A 21,566-nucleotide genomic window follows, 5' to 3' on the forward strand; every position below is an offset into this window, starting at 1 on the left:
ATGGTGGTGAAAGCGACTATGATGAGAAAGGAGGCCACAATGGTGATGGTAGAGGTGGTGTTAGCAGTACTGCAAAAAAATATTTTTTTATTTTGAAAATATTGAAAATAAGAATTTTTAATTTATTTCTCTAAAATAATGATAGCAACTTTTAAAAACACAAAAAAAAATAATAGCACCAAACATGTTTTTATCTTAGTTTATATAATTTTATTTTCTTAAAAAAATAAAAACAATGCTAAAGAGGCCCTATATTTTTCAGTTTTATTTACCAAATACTCCTTATCATGATTGGTCAATGTTGGCCCTTAGACATCTTTCGACATTTTACAGGTCTTATTTATTATCTTCAATTGACATATTTCAAAAAACTTGCATTGCTAAATCTTGATCTTTATAAATATTTAAAACCAAATTTATTTTGTGATAGCAAGAAATATATCTCCATTCTCATAATTTTTTTAAAAAATTTAAATGTATTATTACATCAATTTTTAAATCATAGTGCATTGATATATGTGTATGCATAAATCTAGGATGGCATATTAGTAAATGGACTGGCTCTCTCAGTTGGGCTTGCGTGTCAAATTTTGCAATTGGCAATGCCCAATTATAAATATATACATGTACATATATCATATACATATATGTACTTATATATATATATATATATATATATATATATATATATATATATATATATATATATATATATATATATATATATATATATATATATATATGTAAATATAAGTACATATATTGTTTGTGTGGATGTACATATTGTGTGCAGATCCACACATATATACCCATATATACACAAACATAGTAATACGCACACATATATACATATATGTCGCACATACGCATATATACATATATACATATACATACACAAACATATATATATATATATATATATAAATATATATATGCGTTAGCCCACATTTTGGCACTCTATTCACACTTCAAAGGTATAAAACCATCAAATATCAAGCATATCCATGCCACATTTGCATTCCTAGACCTCAAAAACTCTAATAGTAAGATCTTGTGGTACGGTCCTTTAGATGACAAATCTTCAAGGGTTCGTTTGGTTCGCAGGAAAAGGAGGGGGGAAAGTGTGGTCAACGGGAAAGTAATGAAATGCCTCTTGTTTGGTTGGAGTTTTCAAAGGAGAGAGATGGGAAAGTTGTATTCCTATGAGAATATGATTTCCACATTTCATGGAAAAGTCTTTCCCATGAGAAACATGGGAAAGTTACTTTCCCATGAGGTGGGAATCACTCCTTTTTTATTTTTTCCCAAAAAGACCCTTCAGCATTAAAGAAGCATTAAAGAGGCATTAAAGACCTAATTTTTATTAAGGGCATAATAGGAATTATACATAACTTTCCTAGGAAAGTGGATGGTCAACCAAACATAAGCACTTTGGAAATTTGTCACTTTCCCATGGTTAACCAAACATGCCAAAAGTACTTTCCTAGGTATCCTCTTCCTAGGAATCTGATTTCCAGGAATCATATTCCTAGGAGGGAAAATACTTCCCGCGAACCAAACGAGCCCCAAGATCAAAATTTTTGGAATATAAATGGGAGAAGGAAAGATGTTGAACGTGAAGAGAGGACAAAATCTCTAGAGAGGGAGAGAGAGATAAAAAGGAAGTCGCATTGTGAGATATAGGGAGATAGAGAATATATGTCATGATACAGAGAAAAATTGCAAGTATAAGAGTATAATTCATATCTTTACCAAAAGCGAAATATATTGGATTTGAATGTAGGAGAGAAAGGACTGAGATTGGTGTTGTATATTCTTTTTTGAAAAGAGAGGATAGCGTATATTTTTTTGAAAGAGAAGACAATCGGGATTAGTTATTTATATATTTTATAGAGTTTTTTTGGCATGAATATCCTTCTAAAAATTTAAATTTGCATGAATACCCTTTTAAAATTTATATTTATTTTTGTACCTTCATAAATACTGTTTTTGCACAAATGTCCCTAGTATAACGGTTATTCTAACACCATGAATAAAAACCATATTTATTTTAATAAAAAATAAAATAAAATTTTGAAATTACTTTTTTTATCCTCTATCACGGTCGCCTTATAAATGTTTCTTCTTACAAATCTACCCATTAAGAATATTTTAGTCATTTTAATTTGAAATCATTAATTTTTAACGGCGTTAGATGACGTGGGTACATATGCAAAAATGAGAATAAAAAATAGTTGAATAGCAAAATAAGTATTTTACGAGGGTATACATGCAAATATCAATTTTGGAAGGGTATTCATACAAAATTCGATATTTATAAAGGTATTCATCCAAAAAAATTCTATTTTTATTGCTGAAAGAATTTATATTGATAGTTACTATATTATAAACTCTTCTTTGTAAACTAAATAGCATTCTATCCATGGATAAAATAATCGAACTCAAGAACGCCCTCAATCTCCTTTTAGTACACACAAAGAGAGGTGATTCTCATAAAATTTTTTTTTTTTGGTTTTAATGAAAGTTGTTTGTAAGAAACTTACGTGGCCATGTACAAGTAGTTGGATCGGGCCAGCCCAACAAGCTAAGGTGGGCCAACGCAGGAATTGGGTTTTTTTTTATGATTTGGAGGTTGGGTTTTCTTTGGATCGGGCTGGTTGCGAAAGTTTTGACGCAATAAAGCGACCAACGAACCACACTTTCGCCTCCTTCCACTGTCTTGCGGTAGAGCGCGCGAGGGTTTCGCAGCACGGCGGAGGAGAAGGGCCATGGCGGAGGTCGAGAAATCCAAGAATCTGGACAAGGTCCTCAAGCCCTTCTACCAGAGGGCCTCCGAGGCCGAGGTATGCACCCAGCTCCCCCTCTCGTTCTCTCTCCTAGATTGGCGACCTTGGTTTGGTTTGGTTTTTGGTCATCTAGCGTTATTATTTACTGAGTTCAAGAAATCTATTGGCGTTGATCTCATTCGTGGTAAAACTTCATGATATGGTGTGGGATGTGTTAAAGATTGGACCTTGCTCGAAGTTTTGGTTTGAGTTTGGTCGAATTTTACCAAAAGTCATTGCCTTTGAAATCTGTAAGGAGAGAAGCCATTAAATTTTGAAGAGAAGAGAAAGTTGATTGCAGATTATTACATCGTAACTTTTTTATGAACATAGTTTATTTATACCAATTCATGAAAAAAAAGTGTAATAGAAGTTGTAAGTATTGTTTTTTAGATGTTTAAAGATCCTGTTACGAATATTGTTTATTTACACATAGCTTTATTATTTGGATCATGATGTTGGGCAATGGCAATTTGTGCGGAATCAAGAATAGGAAGGCATATATATTTTTTTTTTTGGAAGGTTGAGGAGGGTCTAAGACCCACTCCTTGATTTGATTAGTGTATGAAATCAGGTAGGAACGGACATATTTATAAGTAGCAAAATTGACAATGTTAGAGTGGATCTTTGGTAGCACTATGAAGGAGAGTACATCGGAGGCAGGTTAGTACCAGCTCTAATGCAAAGTTTACTAGATATATCTCTAGATAGTTTTCGAGATGAGTATTGGGTACATCAGAAGAAAAATATTTGTACCCCGGACTGTGGAATACAATAGAGAACTTACTAGTAGCCCCACATGAATATAAGCTGGGAGAGAGATAAGATGTTTAGTATGGTAAAGTCATGTGGAGTGTAAGCTAAAGATGACCTACTTTAAGGAATTACATAGTCTAGATGTAGTGCTGAAAACAGATCATATATTAATATATCCATATTCATAACTGTTTTTTTGGCAAATACAAATATGGTTACTGCTATTGATGGGATGTTAAAAATTCGTATCCATATTTATTTTAAATAGATATAGATACAAATTAGATAATAACAATATAGATATATGGGGATGTAAATTGGATAGTTTAATTTGGTGAACCATCACTCAAAGATATCATTGTATGGAAGGTAAAATAAGTGAAAGACATGTTAATATTGCTAATTATTTCTCTTTAAAGTTCACGAAATCTATATAAGACTGAATAGGATTGCAAATAGATTCGAAAATTCAGATATGGATTGGATAGTTGTCTATTGATATCCATCTTCTTTTTTTTTTTTTAAGGATAACAGATATAATGCTCGAATTTGTATTCATACCTGAATAGATTCAAATATGGAAATAGGTTCGAATGAATATTATTTGGTCCACTTCCATCCCTAGCTGGATGGGATTACTGAAGATATTTTTGTTGATATAAGCCATTGGTAAAGTAGGATCCATCATTCGTAGAGTTGAGCCGACATAGGTGAGATACTAGGGTCGGCAGAACCGTTCTGAATCGGACAGTTTTAGTCGTATCGAGCCGTCCCGGTGGCAAATCGGGACGGTTCTGAAAACGGAAATGAAACCTGTTGCTGGAGAAAGAGAACAAGAAGGAAAGAGAGGAAAAGAAAGAGCAAGCGGGGGAGAGAGGGAGAGGGAGGGGGAGAGAAGAAGGGCCGGCGGAGGGCTAGTGGAGAATGAGAAGAAAAAAGAGAAAAGAAGGAGCGAGCAGGGGAGGAAGGGAGAGGGAGAGAGGAGGGCCTCCGTCGGCCTCCGCCGGCCTCCTTCTCTCTTCCTCCCTCTCTCCCCCTTCTCTCTCTCTCTTTTTCTCTCTTTCGTTCACCCTCTCTCCCACCTCCTCTACTGTGTCGGTACAGACACGGTGCGACGTAGGCCCGTACCGACCCATGCCGCTAGGCAACCGGTCCAGTGGACTGTACTAGCACAGCAGACCATGTGAGATACAGTTTGTTATCATTAAAAATTAGAGAGCCTAAAAAAGTAATTAATGAGGACGATCCACCACTTCCGTATCAACCCAATCATGTATTAAATATTCTTCTAAACATATAACAACATAGTCTAATTTCAACTGCTTTAAGTATGATTTTATGATTGAGAAAACCCAAAATAGTTAGACATATGTATGGCTGTATACTTCCACAACAATATCGTTTGGGAGAAAAGACTCTCCCTGTTCTTATCTACGTGTTGCTTATCTGACAATCTGCTGCAAGAAATTTTCTTTATTTTTGATAGAACTTCTACGTGTTGCTTATCTGCACGTTTAGTTTCTGGCAGCATCCTTACTCTTATATTGTATCTGTAGGACCGGTTAGCAAAATTGGAGGCTTTGCTTGCTAAGAAAGGTAGGCTGCAATGTCATTATACAAGTCCAAGTATTCTTTAAATGTAAATTTTATTTATATTCTTGTGTATTATCTCTCAGGTGATTCGGACAATGAAAACAAGGAAATATCATCTGTAATAAAAGACTTCCAAGCAAAGCTAGAAACTGCACAAGCGGAGCTCATGTCTGAGCGAGAAAAGGTTGGACTCTGTCTAGAGTTGCATCTTCACATACAACACATAAGTAAGGAGAGTCTTATTACCTTTTGTTTGCTTGTAGGCTTCAAAGGAGATCCAGAAACTTGCAGCAGAGAACCTGAAGCTTCAATATCGTATCACTCATCTTGTTCGGGCATTGAAGGAGGCAGATGCTAAGTTGGTAAATTAATGAAGTCTTGTTTTTCTGAGTTTTGGAACACATTTTGTGTATCACTATCAGTGTCTTGAATAAAATATCATGATCTCTCGTTAACTTTTAAAGAGGCTTCTAAAAATGATAGTGTTGTAACTTAAAGATCATGAACTGTTGTGAAGCTGCAGTAATATAGGACATTGGAAAACTAGATATGCATAAATAGTTTAGAGCAACTGAAATGTTGGTTTAGGACTTCCTGTCATGAATTTGCAATAGATTTTTCTAAGAAACTTCTTCTAAATGACCACTCTTAAGTTGAACTCTTGCTAGCAATTTAGGAGCTGTTTGTCCATCAGCTTTGACAGGTTGCAAGTTTCACTTGAAGTCAAAGTGCTTTGACATATTTTTCACTCACAAGTTCCACAAAGAAGGTTACAAAGGCAGTTTCCTTGTGACCTGCCAAGGGCAAAATTGGCCTCTTGGCATTGAAAAACACCCTGACCCTCCCATGAATCACACAGTGGCTGGCCGTACACCCAAAAGGGACTGTTTATACAACCTTTTTGGGTGAACCGCGGGGCGACCATTAGAGCACTTATATGCAATTGGGGTGCTCATCTGCAGCTTATTCTTATGCTTGTTGCAGGTGGAATTAAAAGAATGAAGTGCTCCTGACCCAAAGCTGTTTGTATTGGACTCCACCTTTTGTGTTTTACAAATCGGTCACCCATACGCTGCAGCTTGTTTGAAAGAGCTCTGTGATCTTATGTGTTCTGCTTGATGTAATATTTCACCCTGAATTATGATATTGATTATTATTGAAGGATGGATGTTATGAGTTGTCTACTTTCAAATGTTGTCCCTTTATGTTCTAATTAACTCTGAAAATATGTCAAAACCCCTTATATTTTAATTTTACTATATAGTTCAGAAATCCAATGATTTACCAATATATCAAATGCAATATATATGCCTGTATCTGTAGGTTGTAATGCGAATCTCTTTGGTGCTAGATGTCTAACAGCTTTGGAATTATATATGCATTCATGTCGAAGTAAGTTCCTTAAACACTTGATATACAGAATTTTATGTGATCCCTAATTTAATCAATCTCACCTCATGCCAGTTAAATTGGGATTAAGTGAAGTGAAAAATCTATTGAATATTCGCAGTCGATCGCACATGTAAGCAATAATCTCGTGAAAAGTATGGAAAGTTGACATCAAGTTAACTCACTTGATCAAGTCAATATGATGCCCGACGCATGCCAAAGATAGTCAATTATATGTTACAAGTTTCTCGAGTCAATGGTAGTTTAATCTCACTCCTTCTGCTAGATTCATTTGTCAACGACAGTGGTATACAAAAATATTGCAGCATTCCCTATTAATTGACTAGAGGAAAATAGCAGATTAGATTTGATCCTTTGAGCCTCTTATTTGCTGTTACAACTAGAATGGTGCCCCTTTTTTCTTCCTCTTATTTTTTTTGACCTTTTCGTTTCTTGAATGTTCATGGAAGCTTCTTCTGTACAATGAAGAATTAATTGATAGATCCATTTGCCAATGTCCTTTCTTTTTTTCTCCCAAGAATCAGATTTTTTCGCTTTGAGTCGTGTTACTGCACCAAGAAATAGGAATTGAAACACTATCAAACAGTTGGTACTGAGGCTTCTACATGTATCAGACGACCATCCCAAAATTGAACTTTATATAATAAATTCCAGATCCTGAACAAGGATATGCTGTGATGTGCCATAAATCCACAAATAAAATAAGTTCATATTCCAACCAGAGGTTCAAGGTGTGCTATCACTGCACAAAATCTGATTGCTAAAACTTTCAGTTATTCTTGAACTGACAACTAACGAAATCTTGACTTGAAGCTGGTTTGGTTTTGGCAAAGGTTGACAATTGATGTCCTGGCAGCCCTGCAAAACAAAATGAAACTATATTGTATGAAGTATATTCCTTTTTCTTATCAAATGAAAAAAGTTAGAATAAATCCGAACTAAACTATTCCTTCAAATTAGATAAATTCCGCATGAACAAATACTTGATACTCTCCAGAATGAAATTTTCCGCTGCAACTTGATCTTTACACAGATAAACTGATAAAAAACTTGCAAAGGTCTACCTGCTACAAGATTGACTGTCAAACCAAGTAGTCTGCTAACACCATTGCTAAAACGAGCATCTAATCAAATAACCCTAGAGACCATATACCATCAAACAATATTTTCTACAAAATAATTATTTTTTGTCGGCAGTGGCAAGAGCCGATTGCTTTTCCTATCTTATGCACTAACATTACTGTAGAGTTACATAGCGAAAGAGATCTATTGCAAACAAAAACAAGTGATGATATTCATAGATTTCGAAGCACCAAAGAACAATTATAAGAATTCTGTGAATGATAAAAAAACAAAGATTAGTCTTTACCACACGAAGAGGTTCTACATTCAAGAGATGCAGAATCAAGAACAATGAAACTATAGATACTAGAAATGTTCCATATTTTACTAGAAACTACAAGTACAACTGATACCTGGCAAAACACAAATGTGTAGAACATGAATGTATTGAGAAGTGAATCAGCATCTGGAACACTAACTTTCAAAAGCCGTTTCCCATCAAACATGAGAAGTCCAAGTACAATCAATTGAAATATACTCTGGCCATTGATATTTCTCAACATGACCCTGGTGATGAAGTTCTCTCCCCACCAGGTGGTCTTTTCTTGTTCATCATTGGAGACTCTGCTGCTAATGCGAAAGCACTGAGAATATCCATAATCATGTTGACCCAAAGCAAGTGGGTATCAGTCAGAGGAGCACTCCTATGAGTAAAACAACATGAGAAATGTGTGATTTTTAAATGCCAGAGCAACTCAAAGAGTCCTCAACTAAAGTGCAGCAATAAAGGAGTTCAATGAAGATTTGGGTGTACCTGCGATGCATGCAGAAATAAAATGAACCATCAGAGCAACCACATTAACTGTCAAGTGGAAATTTACAGCATTCTGGATGTTAATGTAAACCCCACGACCCCATTTGGCTACATTTATAGTGGTATAATTTGTTATCCAGTATCATCACATCACCGCCCCCTTTTGCTACCTATGCATAACGTACAAGTTGGAGATTATATCCAGTATCATTTTTCCTTACGTACCAAAAAATCTTGGCATAGATCCAGTATCATTTTTGTCACACTTGCAATCCCCTTGCCACTCCAACATGCCTTAAAGATCATCATGGAACTTCCCAACTTCCTTAACATAAGCTGCTCCATCTAAGCCTTTAAGTGCATTTAGTGCTTGCATGAGAAGGCATACAAAGCATTAATTAAGTCGCCATCAAGATGCTCATTAAAAGAAGTCTCCACATTCAGCTCTGCACCCTATTCTTCAGTATCAGTTTCTGGAGGACTCCCTGAAGGATGCTCATGGGAGCCAGTTACCTTGTCCCTGTAAATCAGACATAACTTATTAAATAGCAGGCACCCTTTCTTATGAAAACTTCTTGCAAACTTATGCACTGGTGTGTAAGTCACCATGTAAACTTATTGAACTAAATGATTTAAAAAGTAAAAAATTAAAAAAAACATCCCACAAGATACAAGATTTTACCTCGTATAAGCGTTGCCAGACCTCGTCACTTGAGTTCCAACTAAGTCCCTTCTCATTTATCAAATTAGCAAATTCCTTCTGTCAAGTCCTTAATCAGTTGAACTTATTTCTTAATTGTGTGTTATCACAGTTCTTCCAGGTTTGTGCATTAAGTGCTTCTCAGATATGATGCCATGCAGGCTTCTTTTGGGCCTATTCCCCTTGATGACCTCTTCTTCCATGAGTACAATATATTTTTTTTCATCATCATTTGTCCATGTTGCATCACGAATGTTGCCCACGTCAACCATACAATTCTCATTTCATATTCATTCATATCTGTGGCATCCGCTAACTAATGAAGGGGAAAAAAATTAAAATAGCTGCAAGGTGCACATACAACAAATGATACATGTCAAATACAGCATCAAAATATATTAAAAAAAAATAATAATCTTGGAAGAAAGTGATCGGAATTTATCGCCGTACTGGCTCGAACCGGACAGTATGGACATACCGTACAGTACCCATTTGGTATCGGTATATGGTACGGAAGGCGTACCAACTTCGTACCATACTACCATACCATACCAATACAGTGCTAATGTGGCACCGGTATGGGGTCTGACACTGAGACGACAAACCTTGGAATAAATTGCTTAATAAGACAAAATATCAAATGAGAACTAATCATGACAATATACCCAAATGTTTGGGGAAACCACTGTGATAGATGCCACAAATATAACATCATCCCATAACATTATTGCTACTAGTACCATACCAAGAAAGAGGCTTATTAGGTCACTTATAGCAAGAAATAGTACTATTGATGAACCATAAGGAGCAAACACATTATAAAGTTCATATTTGGAGGGCATGACTCCAAGGTTGGAAATCACAAATTCCAAGCATACAAGAGTATACAATGCAGAGTTTGATATCAAGATTGATGGGCAAACATCTACTGAAACTTATGACGTTAACATGTTGAGCAGCAAATAGATATGCTAACTTTTTTTTGTAATGGTCTAGAATTTCATAGGTAGATAGTAAAATCTCAATTTAAGTAATAAGGCCCGCAATACACGACATACCACTGTTCTCAGAAACCTCAAGAGACCACCTAAAACAATTCCACCCACTGTTTGTCCAAGACAAGGGAGTACAAAATTCATCTGCATCAAGCACTAAAGGCAGACGAACCAAGCAAGCAATAAACCACATCAAACTCATAAATACAACAGAGTTGTTACATCATCCTGCATCCAAAAGTAGAAGAATAACACTGATCTCACATGAATTTATTCTTTTCTCATACTTATAATGCATAATTTTACTAATAAGGAAAAAAAAACATAATCAGTATATAGATGCATGGAAATAACTTAGTTCTTGAAAGGTTGTTCCATCGTCTCCACCAATGAAAATGCAAGAACTGCCACATGTGCTAGTTGATGATGCTCCAAAAGCAAGCATCAAACTTCCAAAAGTTGGTTCTGGTTAAGTACCAGATGTTGGTGGGAAGGCTGCCTAGAGACAACATTTAGTGTCCCACCAAATATTGAACTCTCTACAAAGCAAAAGGATCAGGACCCTAAAAAGTTTCTGAACAAAAATATTTCTGCTAGCACCACTTGTCTACCCAAACATGGACTAGGAACTGAAAAGGCTATCACAAACTACCCAAAGTTGCAATGCATAAACCGAAATGGAAACCTGGATCATGAAAATGAGAAGAAACTTATGAACGAACCATTGAAAAAAAAGAAAGAGAGGAGATGAATCTTTCTTTTCTTATTTCCAATGGATTGTCCCAATAGCTGTTTAGAACAGACTACTATTTATTAGCATCTTCACTTCATAACCAGAAACTTCATATAGATTCTAATTACCTGCATGCTAAAAAGAAAAAAATCACTCAAATATGTGTAATTTCTGGAAACATGTGTAAAATGCAATGATCATTCAGTGAATAAATTATCAAACTAAAGAAAATGCTAGATATTGTTGGATTCTGAGGATCAAATTTGTGATGGTGTTGCTTTAGATACCATTATCACAGTGATTGTCCCAAGTCACTTATCCATCCAATGATCCATGGATGATTCAAGTCACGAATAAATATATTATGGAGTGTATTAAGTGAACAGGAATAAAGCCACCAAATGACTGATTCACACTTCTTGGAGAAGATACTTTTAGGAGTGAAGAATAAATGAACCACACTGAAAAACAGATATGGTGCTGTTAAAAAGCTGCAAACAGACCAAGAGTATCCCACCAATAAGTGAAAAGACGATAAAGACTAACTAATGAGCCATCCCACATGCTAGGAATTTTTTCTCAAAAGAGCAACTGATAGATTAGAACCCGTTTGACCAATATATTTCAGAGGCTTCTACAGGCTGAAACCAAATGACTTCATTGTAGATGGTATAAGACCAAAAAAGGTAAGTCGCCGTATGAGGATAAGAACATGTCTTGGCCTAAGTAGTTATGACAAGGATTCCTAAGAAAATCAAGGAGTTGTAACTGCAAGTTAATCAGTGGGAATTTTTTATTTTTTGATTTCTGCATCTTTCTTTCGGAAATCCTTTGGATCAAATCAGTGGGATTTAGACAATTACAATAGCTAATGGAATTTTTGAAAATTATTCCTTTTATTTGGCCTTCCTCACAGTCTCCTCTATAAAAGAATCCATATCTGAAGGCCTCAAATTTAAAGAATAAAAGTGAATTTTTTTATATCAATACCTGCCACTATTTTCAAACCTTTGGAAGCCCACCATCTTCTTCATCTCTTCAAAATGATTCCAGAGCAAGAAAGGGAATTGTGGTGTAATGATTTTAGAAAAAATAATGCTGCAACTCCAGCACCATAACATCGCAACAACTGAAAACAACTAAATTTTTTCTTCTCCATTGTCATCCATTTTACGTATCTAGCCATCTAACCTCCACCATTAACTCTGCCCATCCACTCATTTCACAGACACCGAATCAAATTACAATTACAATTATATCAAACTGAAGGACAGATGTTATAAATATAAAAAGTTATAACACATCATGACCAAGTCGAAGAAAAATGAATCTGGTTCATCGTGGATGCCATGCATATGAATAGGATATAAATTCGCATAAGAAACACCAAGCTACCGAAAAGATCAAAAGTTGATATTAAAACTTACCCAAACGAGTCTTGAGAGAACTCCTGGAAATCGCTGAGGGTTTTGCAGAAGAGAAGAAAAACAACCCCAAATCGAAGAAGCAAACCCTCGAACGATGGATCAGGTGCGATTTGGTGCAAAAGAGAAGGAAAACTACCCTGAATCGAAGAAGAAAACCCTAGAACGATGGAATCTGGTTCATCATGGTTGCCATGCATATGAATAGCATATAAATTCGAACGCAAGGAACAGAAGTTGATATTAAAACTTACCCAACCGAGCCCTAAGAGAACTCCTGGAAATCGCTGAGGGTTTTGCAAAAGAGAAGATAAAACTACCCCAAATCGAAGAAGAAAACCCTAGAACGATGGATTGAAAGAAAAAGAGGTTAAAAAATAAGAGATTAAACAGCTCTTGCGAAGATCAAAAAAAAAATTTGGACCATTTCTCGATTTATGCGTGTCATCCTTGCGCAGGGGCCATGCTAATCTTCTCTGTATCGTTCCAATTTTATCGGATGTCTCCGAAAAGACGCCCGGTCCTCTTGGCAGCATATAGAAGTAGAAGCGTATACTCTATCCAATATCCAATATGGGACTAAATTTAACGTTACTGACAAAAAGCACGTGAGCACGTGACTTGGTTAATGAATATTGTGAATTTTGGACAGAACCGTCGCACAAGTTTTTGTTGATTTTATGCGTTGAGCAAAAGCTGGTGGCATCAATGCACAAAGACAAACCGAATACCAAAATAAAATCAACTTATGGATGGAAAAATAGAAAAAAATATCACTATCTGAGGCTAAGACTTTTTGAACTATCTTAATCACTCGTTTGAATAATTACTCTTATTTCAAAGTGTCCCTATGACTACATTCTGTTTATTACAATATCAAGTTTTGAATACCTCAAAAATATGATATCAATCTTAGCAATTGCTTCTTTATAGGAAGTAAATTTTAGTTAATTGGATCATATCTTCATCATTTGATAATGAGGTCAGTTTGCTAAAGACCATGCTTCGGGTTGCACCATCTTGAAGACAAAGTTATGTTTCTACCCAGCTTAATCCATTATTAGAGTATAAGTTTAAGCAAGTCTTTCAAATTTAGATGAGTTGGATTATTGTTCTATGGCACGCTCCTCTAACCTGCCCCCTACAGCCCTACGATAAAGCCAAAGATATGGTTTTTACTTTAATAAATAAAAAAATATAAAATATTTCATTATCCAATGACTCTCCACAATTAACCGAAGACTTAATTTAAAAAAAAACTTGCATTAGAGTATGAAATTAATTAGCTACTCTTGATTTTAGCACACATTTTGGCTCTTTCCTCAGTGGATTCTATTTGATCTTAGAAGGACAATTATACTTAAGTTGTGAGCAACATAAATAAATCAAAAATCCTAACACAGTGAAATTAGTTTGATTTAAGCACACTTTTTAGATTCTCATCCACTTTAACTTTTCACATCTAGCAGCAAGCGTGTTAATCCACCAACAACAAAAACTTTCCACGATCTTCCATCCATGACTTCAAAGAACAAAGTAAATTGTCCTATATATTTGTTCACTTCAATAGAAAATGATACATCTAAAATACAATATAAGTAGGAGGTGAGAAAGAGGTTTCACCAAGTAAAATATATATAATTAGAGTGTCTTGAACATTTAATTTCTTAAACCCCAAACCCTGCTTACAATCAAGGGTCACCATCAACCATTTCTTAATTTTTCATGAGTCCTTTTACTACCTCATCTTTTGAGACACCACCAATGCAAAAAAAAAAAACATGAGATTTAAAAAACATGCCAAGAGCTTCCAAGACTCTGAAATCATATCAAGAAGTTGGCACATATCTCCATGTTTATATATATATATATATATATATATATATATATATTGTATATAAATATAACATCAATATGCAAAAATAACTGGCAATAGAGTATAATTATTATTTTGTCAATAATATTTGGCTGGTGCAGGATTTTATTTCAGGTCTTATGCTGTTACCAAATACCACCTAAACTGCTGGTAGATGGCTGGGGCAAGCCGGAATTAGGTCCGTCCCTTTAAGACAGGACCCAACCCAAACCCTCATTCTTAATTTCCCTGGCCGGAGGCGGTCGGATCCATCGGACGGTCCTGATCGAGTTAAAGATTCCTGGCGGAGCACCGGGAGGAGAACCGAGGCCCGTAAAACCCTACCTCCCTGCCCCTCTCTCCTCAAAACCCTACCTCCACTTCTCCCCCCGCGCGCCTCCAAAACCCTAGCTGAAAACCAGAGGGGAGAGGGAGGAGAAACCCTAGAATTCCAACCTTCTCCTCGTCGAAGCCTGGCTCCGTCGGGCGATGGCACTCTACCTCCTCTTTGAATCGGCCTCCGGCTACTCCCTCTTCCACGCGTACGGCCTCGACGAGATCGGCCAGAACACCGAGGCCGTCCGGAACTCGGTCCTCGACCTCACGCGTTTTGGCAAGGTGGTCAAGCTCGTCGCCTTCCACCCTTTCTCCTCCGCCCTCGATGCCCTCAACCAATGCAACGCCATCTCCGAAGGTGAGCTCCGAACCCTAACTTTCCCCCCATCTGCTGCCCATTTGGGGTTCGAAGTCATAAATTTAATCGATTTTGTTGCGGGCTTCTAGGGCTTATGACCGATGAGTTGAGGAACTTCTTGGAAATCAACCTCCCGAAACCAAAAGGGGGGAAGAAGGTTAAGTTCAGCCTCGGCGTTGCAGAGCCTAAAGTTGGGTCTCAGATCTTCGAAGTGACCAAGATTCCTTGCCAGAGCAATGAGTTTGTTCTCGAGCTCCTTCGTGGTGTCAGGTTGCACTTTGATAGGTTCATTAAAGACTTAAAGGTTGAATTTTTGTCACCTGATTGAGTAGTTTATATCTGCTATAAGTTATACTGGGTTTTCATGTAAAGATGATGCTGTTCTGTGGATTTTGTATTTGTGGTTTTAGCCATCAGACTTGGAGAAGGCTCAGCTGGGTTTGGGGCATAGCTACAGCCGAGCTAAGGTCAAGTTCAATGTTAATCGGGTGGATAACATGGTTATTCAAGCCATCTTTCTCCTTGATACCCTTGACAAGGATATTAACACCTTCTCCATGAGAGTCAGGTTTGTATTCCTGAATTAATCTCTAGTATGTGTTGGAGTATTTGATCAATGGTGCAACCGGTGATATACTAAAGTTTCTATATATCACTTTTTTTTAACGTTTATGTCATAACCTGTCCTTCAAGCTTTCATGTAAATAGCTCAGATCAGTTAAGCAATTTATATGCCGCAGGTATAAGTTTGCCTGCTGATGCCGGAAAATCAATAAGAAAAAAATGATACAGGGCTAACAAAGTATCTACTGGCAAATGGGACTGTATTGTTAAAAAAACTATTGATCAAATGTCAGTTGGATCTTTATGTAATGCTGCATATTTTATTGTTGTGACCAATATGACATGAGGTAGAATGATATCAATTGATGCCAACTAATACACAGTTGACACTAGGTGCTAACCCGAACCTATTATACAGAGAGCTTGTGGGAAGCCTGGCTAACCATGTGTCCTGGCCGCTATCTGCCCTATTTGTGTATGTCTAATTTTTTGCCCTTATTATTCGATTTTGGGTATAAATAGCTACATCTCGTAGAATAGTTGATGGTTATGTTGCGCTTACTGCTGATTGTTAACACAATAGTTATTGATGCATGACATTCCTTACATGTAGAGGATAAGGTTCTGATTATTGCCAGATGTAAATGACAGTGTTTTGTTCATGGTCAATTTTGGTCGAAGTTGTCCTGTACTCTAGATATATAAAATTTTATCTAGTGGAATTGTTTAAGACCATGAAAATATCACAAAATAGATCAACTTTTTGTTATTATTTTTTTAAAGAAGAACAGTATAAGTGATTTAGACATGTTCAGGCCACATACTCAATTTTCATTATAAATGTCATGTCTGTTTCATGATACGTAATCGCTTATTATGTATGTTATGCTTGAGCGCAACTTGAGATTATGGAATAGGAAAAAACTAGTTTCATTTTTTTCTGCTAGGAGAGGAAACCTAAGTTGCAAAAGTAGCTAAATGTATTTTTGCTGGTGTCTCTTTTGTAATTTTTACGAGTTTCTAACGAAAAGATACCTGGAATTGTGTGATGGTGTCCTGGATTTGCATGTGGTTGTGAAAATTGCCTCTAAACATTTAATTACCTGGTTATGCAGAGAATGGTACTCTTGGCATTTTCCAGAGCTGGTAAAGATCATCGGTGATAACTATTTATATGCCAAAATTGCAAAGTTTGTGGAGAACAAATCAGAATTGTGTGAGATTCATATTCCTGCTTTAGCAGACATAGTAGGTGACGAGGACAAAGCAAAAGAAATTGTAGAAGCAGCTAAAGCATCCATGGGTACCACAAAATAAGATCATTATCCTTTTGTAATTCTTAAAATGTTTTCTACCACTTATACTTCTTCTTGCCTTTTCAGGACAGGATCTGTCTCCAATTGATTTGATTAATGTTCAGCAGTTTGCACAGAGAGTAATGGATCTCTCTGAGTATAGGAAGAAGCTCTATGAGTATCTTGTCACAAAAATGAATGATATAGCACCAAATCTCACATCTCTGATAGGTGAAGTTGTTGGTGCCCGTTTGATTTCTCATGCTGGGAGTCTTTCAAATCTTGCAAAATGCCCTTCGTCTACTCTTCAGATACTTGGTGCTGAGAAGGCACTTTTCAGGTTTTGAATTTCCCACCCTAACATACCTTCCTGTTCACTCATACAAGGTCAGCATCAACCTTGGTCAAAAGAAAGCGCTATTTGCACAAGAATAGGATAGGATATGTTTGATACATGAGTCATCTTTATGAACCTAAATTTCGGACCTCCTTTCAAACTATGGAGGCTTCCCTTCAAGCAGCTCTTGCATATAAAAAATTCTAGGTTAATATTACATAGGTCTTTTGCAATATTTTGCACGTACCAAATATAGTAATTGACATGATATTTTGCCTCTCCAAGATTGCATTTTAAAATATTTAATTGCAGTGCTAGCCAGTTCAGTGAACTTCAATTATGTTATACTTGTATTGTTTGCATTACTTTTTCTTCTTGATGTGTATAGAGCATTGAAAACTCGAGGAAATACTCCGAAGTATGGTCTCATCTTCCACTCTTCATTTATTGGCCGGGCATCTACTCGAAACAAAGGCCGTTTAGCTCGTTACCTTGCGAATAAGTGTTCCATTGCATCCCGTATCGATTGTTTCTCTGGTTAGTCTTTATTTGTGGAGGATGTATCCTTTTTTCTCAACTATAGACATATGCACACATTTTTCTAGATATTTTATTTGTTCATTAATCAGTGAAATAATGCACGCAGAGATGAATACATCTATTTTTGGGGAAAAGCTGCGAGAACAGGTTGAAGAGAGATTGGACTTCTATGACAAGGGTATTGCGCCTCGCAAGAATGTTGATGTGATGAAAGGTGCTATTGAGAGCATTGGCTCACAAGATGCTGATGGTATGGGCCCTTTATTGAACCAATATCTGAATCTTCACATATGAATGCTTCATCACTAGCAGAGAAAAACATTGACATTTCGGAAGTTCTCATTTCTTTGTGTGCAAGTACATAAATTGCATTCTCATCTGATGAATAATTATCTATTCTTGATTAGAGAGTCAGTTTTTTGATGCTTCCACACCTAATTTCCTCTGTTCAAAAGCTTATTTGGATTCTAGAGACAGATTTTGGTCGCCATGCTAAGGCATTGAATACTAAATTTATGGAAGTTCTTAGTACATGTTAGCCTTTTTGGTTCTCTTTTTGCGGTTATCTGATGTATAATCATCTATTCTTGATTGGAGAGTTGGTTTTTTGATGCTTCCAATCCTAATTTTGTCTGTTCATAAGCTTATTTGGATAATAGAAGCAGATTTTGGTCACCCTGCTATAGCATCAAATCCTAAATTTGTGCAAATTCTCAATGCATCTTAATCTTTTTGGTTCTCTGTTTTGCTGTTAAATGCAACTGCTTCTTGTTTATTACCTTTGTCAAATCTGATTTTTCACTAAAGTTGCTCTCATTTTTAACGTGTCATGTAGTAAGTAGTACTTGCAAACTGGGCTGGATATATACTGACAAAATTAGCAATTCAGATGGACAGAAGGATGAAGCTTTTGCGAAGAAAAGCAAGAAAAAGAAATCTAAAGGTGATGCTGTGAATGGCGAGCCCATGGATGAGGATAAGCCAACTGAACTTGTTACTGATGGAGATGCTTCTGCTGAGCCTGAAACTGAAAAGAAAACGAAGAAAAAGAAACACAAGCTGGCACAAGAGCAACAGGAAGATGGAATGGCTACCGAAGCAGTGAAAGGGGCGAATGGTCATGATACAGAAGAAAATGGGACTGCCAAGAAGAAGAAGAAGAAGAAGGATCAAGAAGAATTAGATGGCGATGTCCAAATGGAAACTGAAAAGAAGAAGAAAAAGAAGAAAAGGGCAAGAACTCAAGATGATGAGTAATTATGATATGAAACTAGTGTTGGTTTGTGTTTATTCATTAGCTAGTGAGTCCTGCCGAAGCTCATATTTTTGTCAAGTCATAGTTTTTGCCCCTATAAATTATTTTGAGCTCTTGAACTTGGTGAGCCTGCAGTAGAACACTCATTCAAATGTTAATTTATTTTGTAATTTTTGGTCTACTTGTAGCTTATAGTTCTCAACCCGAAATTGTGCATTTTCAAGTGATCGGATCTTGCACCTTTGGCACACCAAAGTTATATTCTCGTCTTTGAGTGCATCAGATTTGCCTTGTATTCACGGTAGGTTTTCCGCTTCCACCAGTTTAACTGGCATAGTTATGTTAGCTGTCTGCATTGTTCGGCGGTTGATGATCTGAGTAACGCCAACGTTGGGTTGCTGAAACCAGCTCCTGCTATTCTCCATGCCCTGTGAATGCTCATCTAAATGCCAGAATTTTTCAGTGAAACTCCCCCTCTATTGGAGAGGCATGAAACAGTGACTGGTGGGAGCCTCCAGCAGTTTTTACAAAGTTCATCATAATAGGTTTCTTTAATTCGTGCAGGTATGTTAAGAGGCCAGCTAGGCTGGTTGTATTTGATGGGATAGAATGCTGTAGGTGGTGGTGTTCGTGTTGAAGCCTTTTTTCGTTGTATGGTGTGGTGCTTGATATGCAATATTTTTTCTTAGGTAGGTTCTAAATTCTAATGCAGAGCTATGAAATCAATGCAGGTTCTCAGATATTTGGATAGCTCCCATTATCAAATCATAGCAAAGAATAGAATCAGGGCCCAGCTTGTAGAGTTGATTCTGCACATGGCAAGAGCTTCAGAGGAAAGTGACTGAAAATTCAAAGGTGAAGGGTCACACGGAGAGAATAACAGAAGAAATAATTTCAGGAAGATGGTATTCAGGATGACATTAAAAGGAATTGAGCTGAAAAAGGAAAATTGAGAAAGCATTCTATGAAGCTGATACTCAGAAAATTATGATGTTAAATGCACTTAAAATTATATACAATAGAGGGTTGCTGTATTTCAAAGTACATGCAAAGATTTGAGTATCTGCAGAGATTTTTATGTCCAACGTCCAGAGGAGATGAGTCTTCGTTGCAAGAGGGACACATTTAACTAATTGCAGGAACCCATGCAACATACGGGTGCCAAAGGGAAGGTATCATGCTGTGAGAGCAAGGAAGGAAAACTTGAGGTTCCTTCGTTCTGTTCCTCTCTGATCCATTTCAGCGACAGTCAAGACTACTCCAACCAACCCCTACCTCAGGTTTCTTCTTTTTTCAGCTTCTCTGATCTCTAAAAGAAAGCCAAAAATGTTAGAAAAAGCCCTCTTCTCCATGTTATCTTGCTTTCCACTTAACGCTTGGATGCCGCCTCCAACCAATTATTGATTTATATGCTTTGGCCTTGTTTTGATGATCAAATTCAAGCCTACAGATCGAATCACTATGGTTAGTTCTTATATAAAGTTCCATTTTTTGCTTCCAAGAACCAACCAATATAGAGATGATTATGGAACCATATATTGTTTGTCTGCTTCCATTTCGATATCTTTTTTTTCCCCCCAAATATATGGATGGATTTGGCATTCATTCCTCGAACTATGCTCAATTAGACCTTTGCCTGCAAAGGCAGTCTCTTCTAGTGCTATCGTTTTTGGGAGTTCAATTTTCAAGGACATTATGCTATGAGGATGGTGGTGCCTTGTTTATTCATCCTTCATAAAATTTCCTACGCCTGGGTTTTGATTGAATTCTTTACTAAATCAATACAACTGTTGACAATTGACACTTCAAATTACCAAAGCAAGTGAAAATCGATGATGGAGAAGTAAATGATTCAAGCCATTTAGTATTGTTGAATTCTAACATGGCCAATGACCTTGGTGAATCCCATAGAAACCATAGGACATGCAGAACCAAGTGGCAGATTCTGAACGAGAAAGGAAAGAAGAAGAAGAAACGGAGCAAAGTCAGTCTGGAAAGCCAAAGGGGAACAGAGAGGCTGTTAGGAAGCATCGAAAGGAGGCCTATGCAATTTATTTGGAGGATGAAGTGAAGAGACTGCACACATTGAACCACAAACTTCAAGTGAGACTGCAGTTGCTGGAAGCACCAGAGGTAGAGATTGATAGACCAAAGGGTGCTCTTTGCAGCCTTCCAGGCAAAGATTGATGCATAATTGGGCATTTTCTCATTTGAGAAGCAATGCAGTGGCCCTGGCATAAAATGTAATGCCGAGGCGCCATGCATCGAGAAGGAGATGGTTTGGCATAGAAGATGCTCCACCTGCTTTTGTGGATTGCCAAGTAGACCCAGGTGGGGATATTGTGCAGGATTTGTGACTCGACAGCTCTGAATTCAATGGTTGTTTGGGGAACTTGGTCTCCTCTTGTCTCCAAGCCAGGTGAAATGCTTTTCTGAAATCGCAAAAGGTTTAACTCTTTATTATAAAAGCCTTATATTTGAAAAATGTTACTGTCTCCTTGATTTCCTCCTATCTGAATAAATCTACGTTCTCTCCATGGTGATGAAATCTTCATTTCACACCTGAAATGAAGATTTTTCTCCATAGTAGATATACTGACATATGGGAAATTATTGATAAGAATATAGATTCAAGTTTAGCATATAATTTTGGAAGAATGGTGCACACAAACTCCTGTCTTTTGGGTGGATGTATGTATTTGTTGCTATCACTT

General features: G+C 36.8%; 2 protein-coding genes, 1 non-coding gene and 1 pseudogene across 5 annotated transcripts; 2 read left to right on the forward strand and 2 right to left on the reverse strand.

Moving 5' to 3' along the window:
- The first annotated feature begins 2,685 nt into the window (after positions 1-2,685).
- Positions 2,686-6,464, forward strand: LOC103711707 (threonine-tRNA ligase 2). The gene is made up of 5 exons (XM_008797954.6): positions 2,686-2,843; positions 5,138-5,177; positions 5,258-5,358; positions 5,438-5,536; positions 6,159-6,464. The coding sequence occupies exons 1-5, from the start codon at positions 2,769-2,771 to the stop codon at positions 6,174-6,176; spliced, it is 333 nt and encodes a 110-aa protein (XP_008796176.1). The 5' UTR covers positions 2,686-2,768; the 3' UTR covers positions 6,177-6,464.
- Positions 6,465-7,949: 1,485 nt separating this feature from the next.
- Positions 7,950-12,865, reverse strand: LOC148699636 (uncharacterized; annotated as a pseudogene). Its single transcript, XR_015974286.2, has 6 exons — positions 12,567-12,865; positions 12,316-12,472; positions 9,133-9,504; positions 8,974-9,050; positions 8,060-8,290; positions 7,950-7,967 (listed from the first exon to the last, which is right to left on the reverse strand). The product of XR_015974286.2 is annotated as an uncharacterized LOC148699636 (transcript).
- On the reverse strand, positions 12,725-12,827 carry LOC113463027 (U6 spliceosomal RNA). Its single transcript, XR_003386586.2, has one exon. It is a non-coding gene; the product is annotated as a U6 spliceosomal RNA (small nuclear RNA).
- A 1,483-nt stretch (positions 12,866-14,348) lies between the features above and the next one.
- LOC103711705 (nucleolar protein 56-like) lies at positions 14,349-19,075 on the forward strand. Of its 2 annotated transcripts, none has more exons than XM_008797952.6 (8): positions 14,349-14,861; positions 14,951-15,165; positions 15,272-15,429; positions 16,541-16,728; positions 16,808-17,060; positions 17,446-17,594; positions 17,704-17,847; positions 18,487-19,075. In XM_008797952.6, the coding sequence occupies exons 1-8, from the start codon at positions 14,657-14,659 to the stop codon at positions 18,852-18,854; spliced, it is 1,680 nt and encodes a 559-aa protein (XP_008796174.2). In that variant the 5' UTR covers positions 14,349-14,656; the 3' UTR covers positions 18,855-19,075. The 2 variants fall into 2 exon arrangements, with proteins under 2 accessions (XP_008796174.2, XP_088569621.2); XM_088713495.2 differs by having other exon boundaries at positions 14,410-14,861; positions 18,433-19,075.
- Positions 19,076-21,566: the final 2,491 nt, after the last annotated feature.

The sequence above is a fragment of the Phoenix dactylifera genome, chromosome 17, assembly GCF_051530095.1.
Source record: "Phoenix dactylifera cultivar Ajwa chromosome 17, Ajwa_hap1_PhDact_Kaust_v1.1, whole genome shotgun sequence".
Lineage (NCBI taxonomy): Eukaryota > Viridiplantae > Streptophyta > Magnoliopsida > Arecales > Arecaceae > Phoenix > Phoenix dactylifera.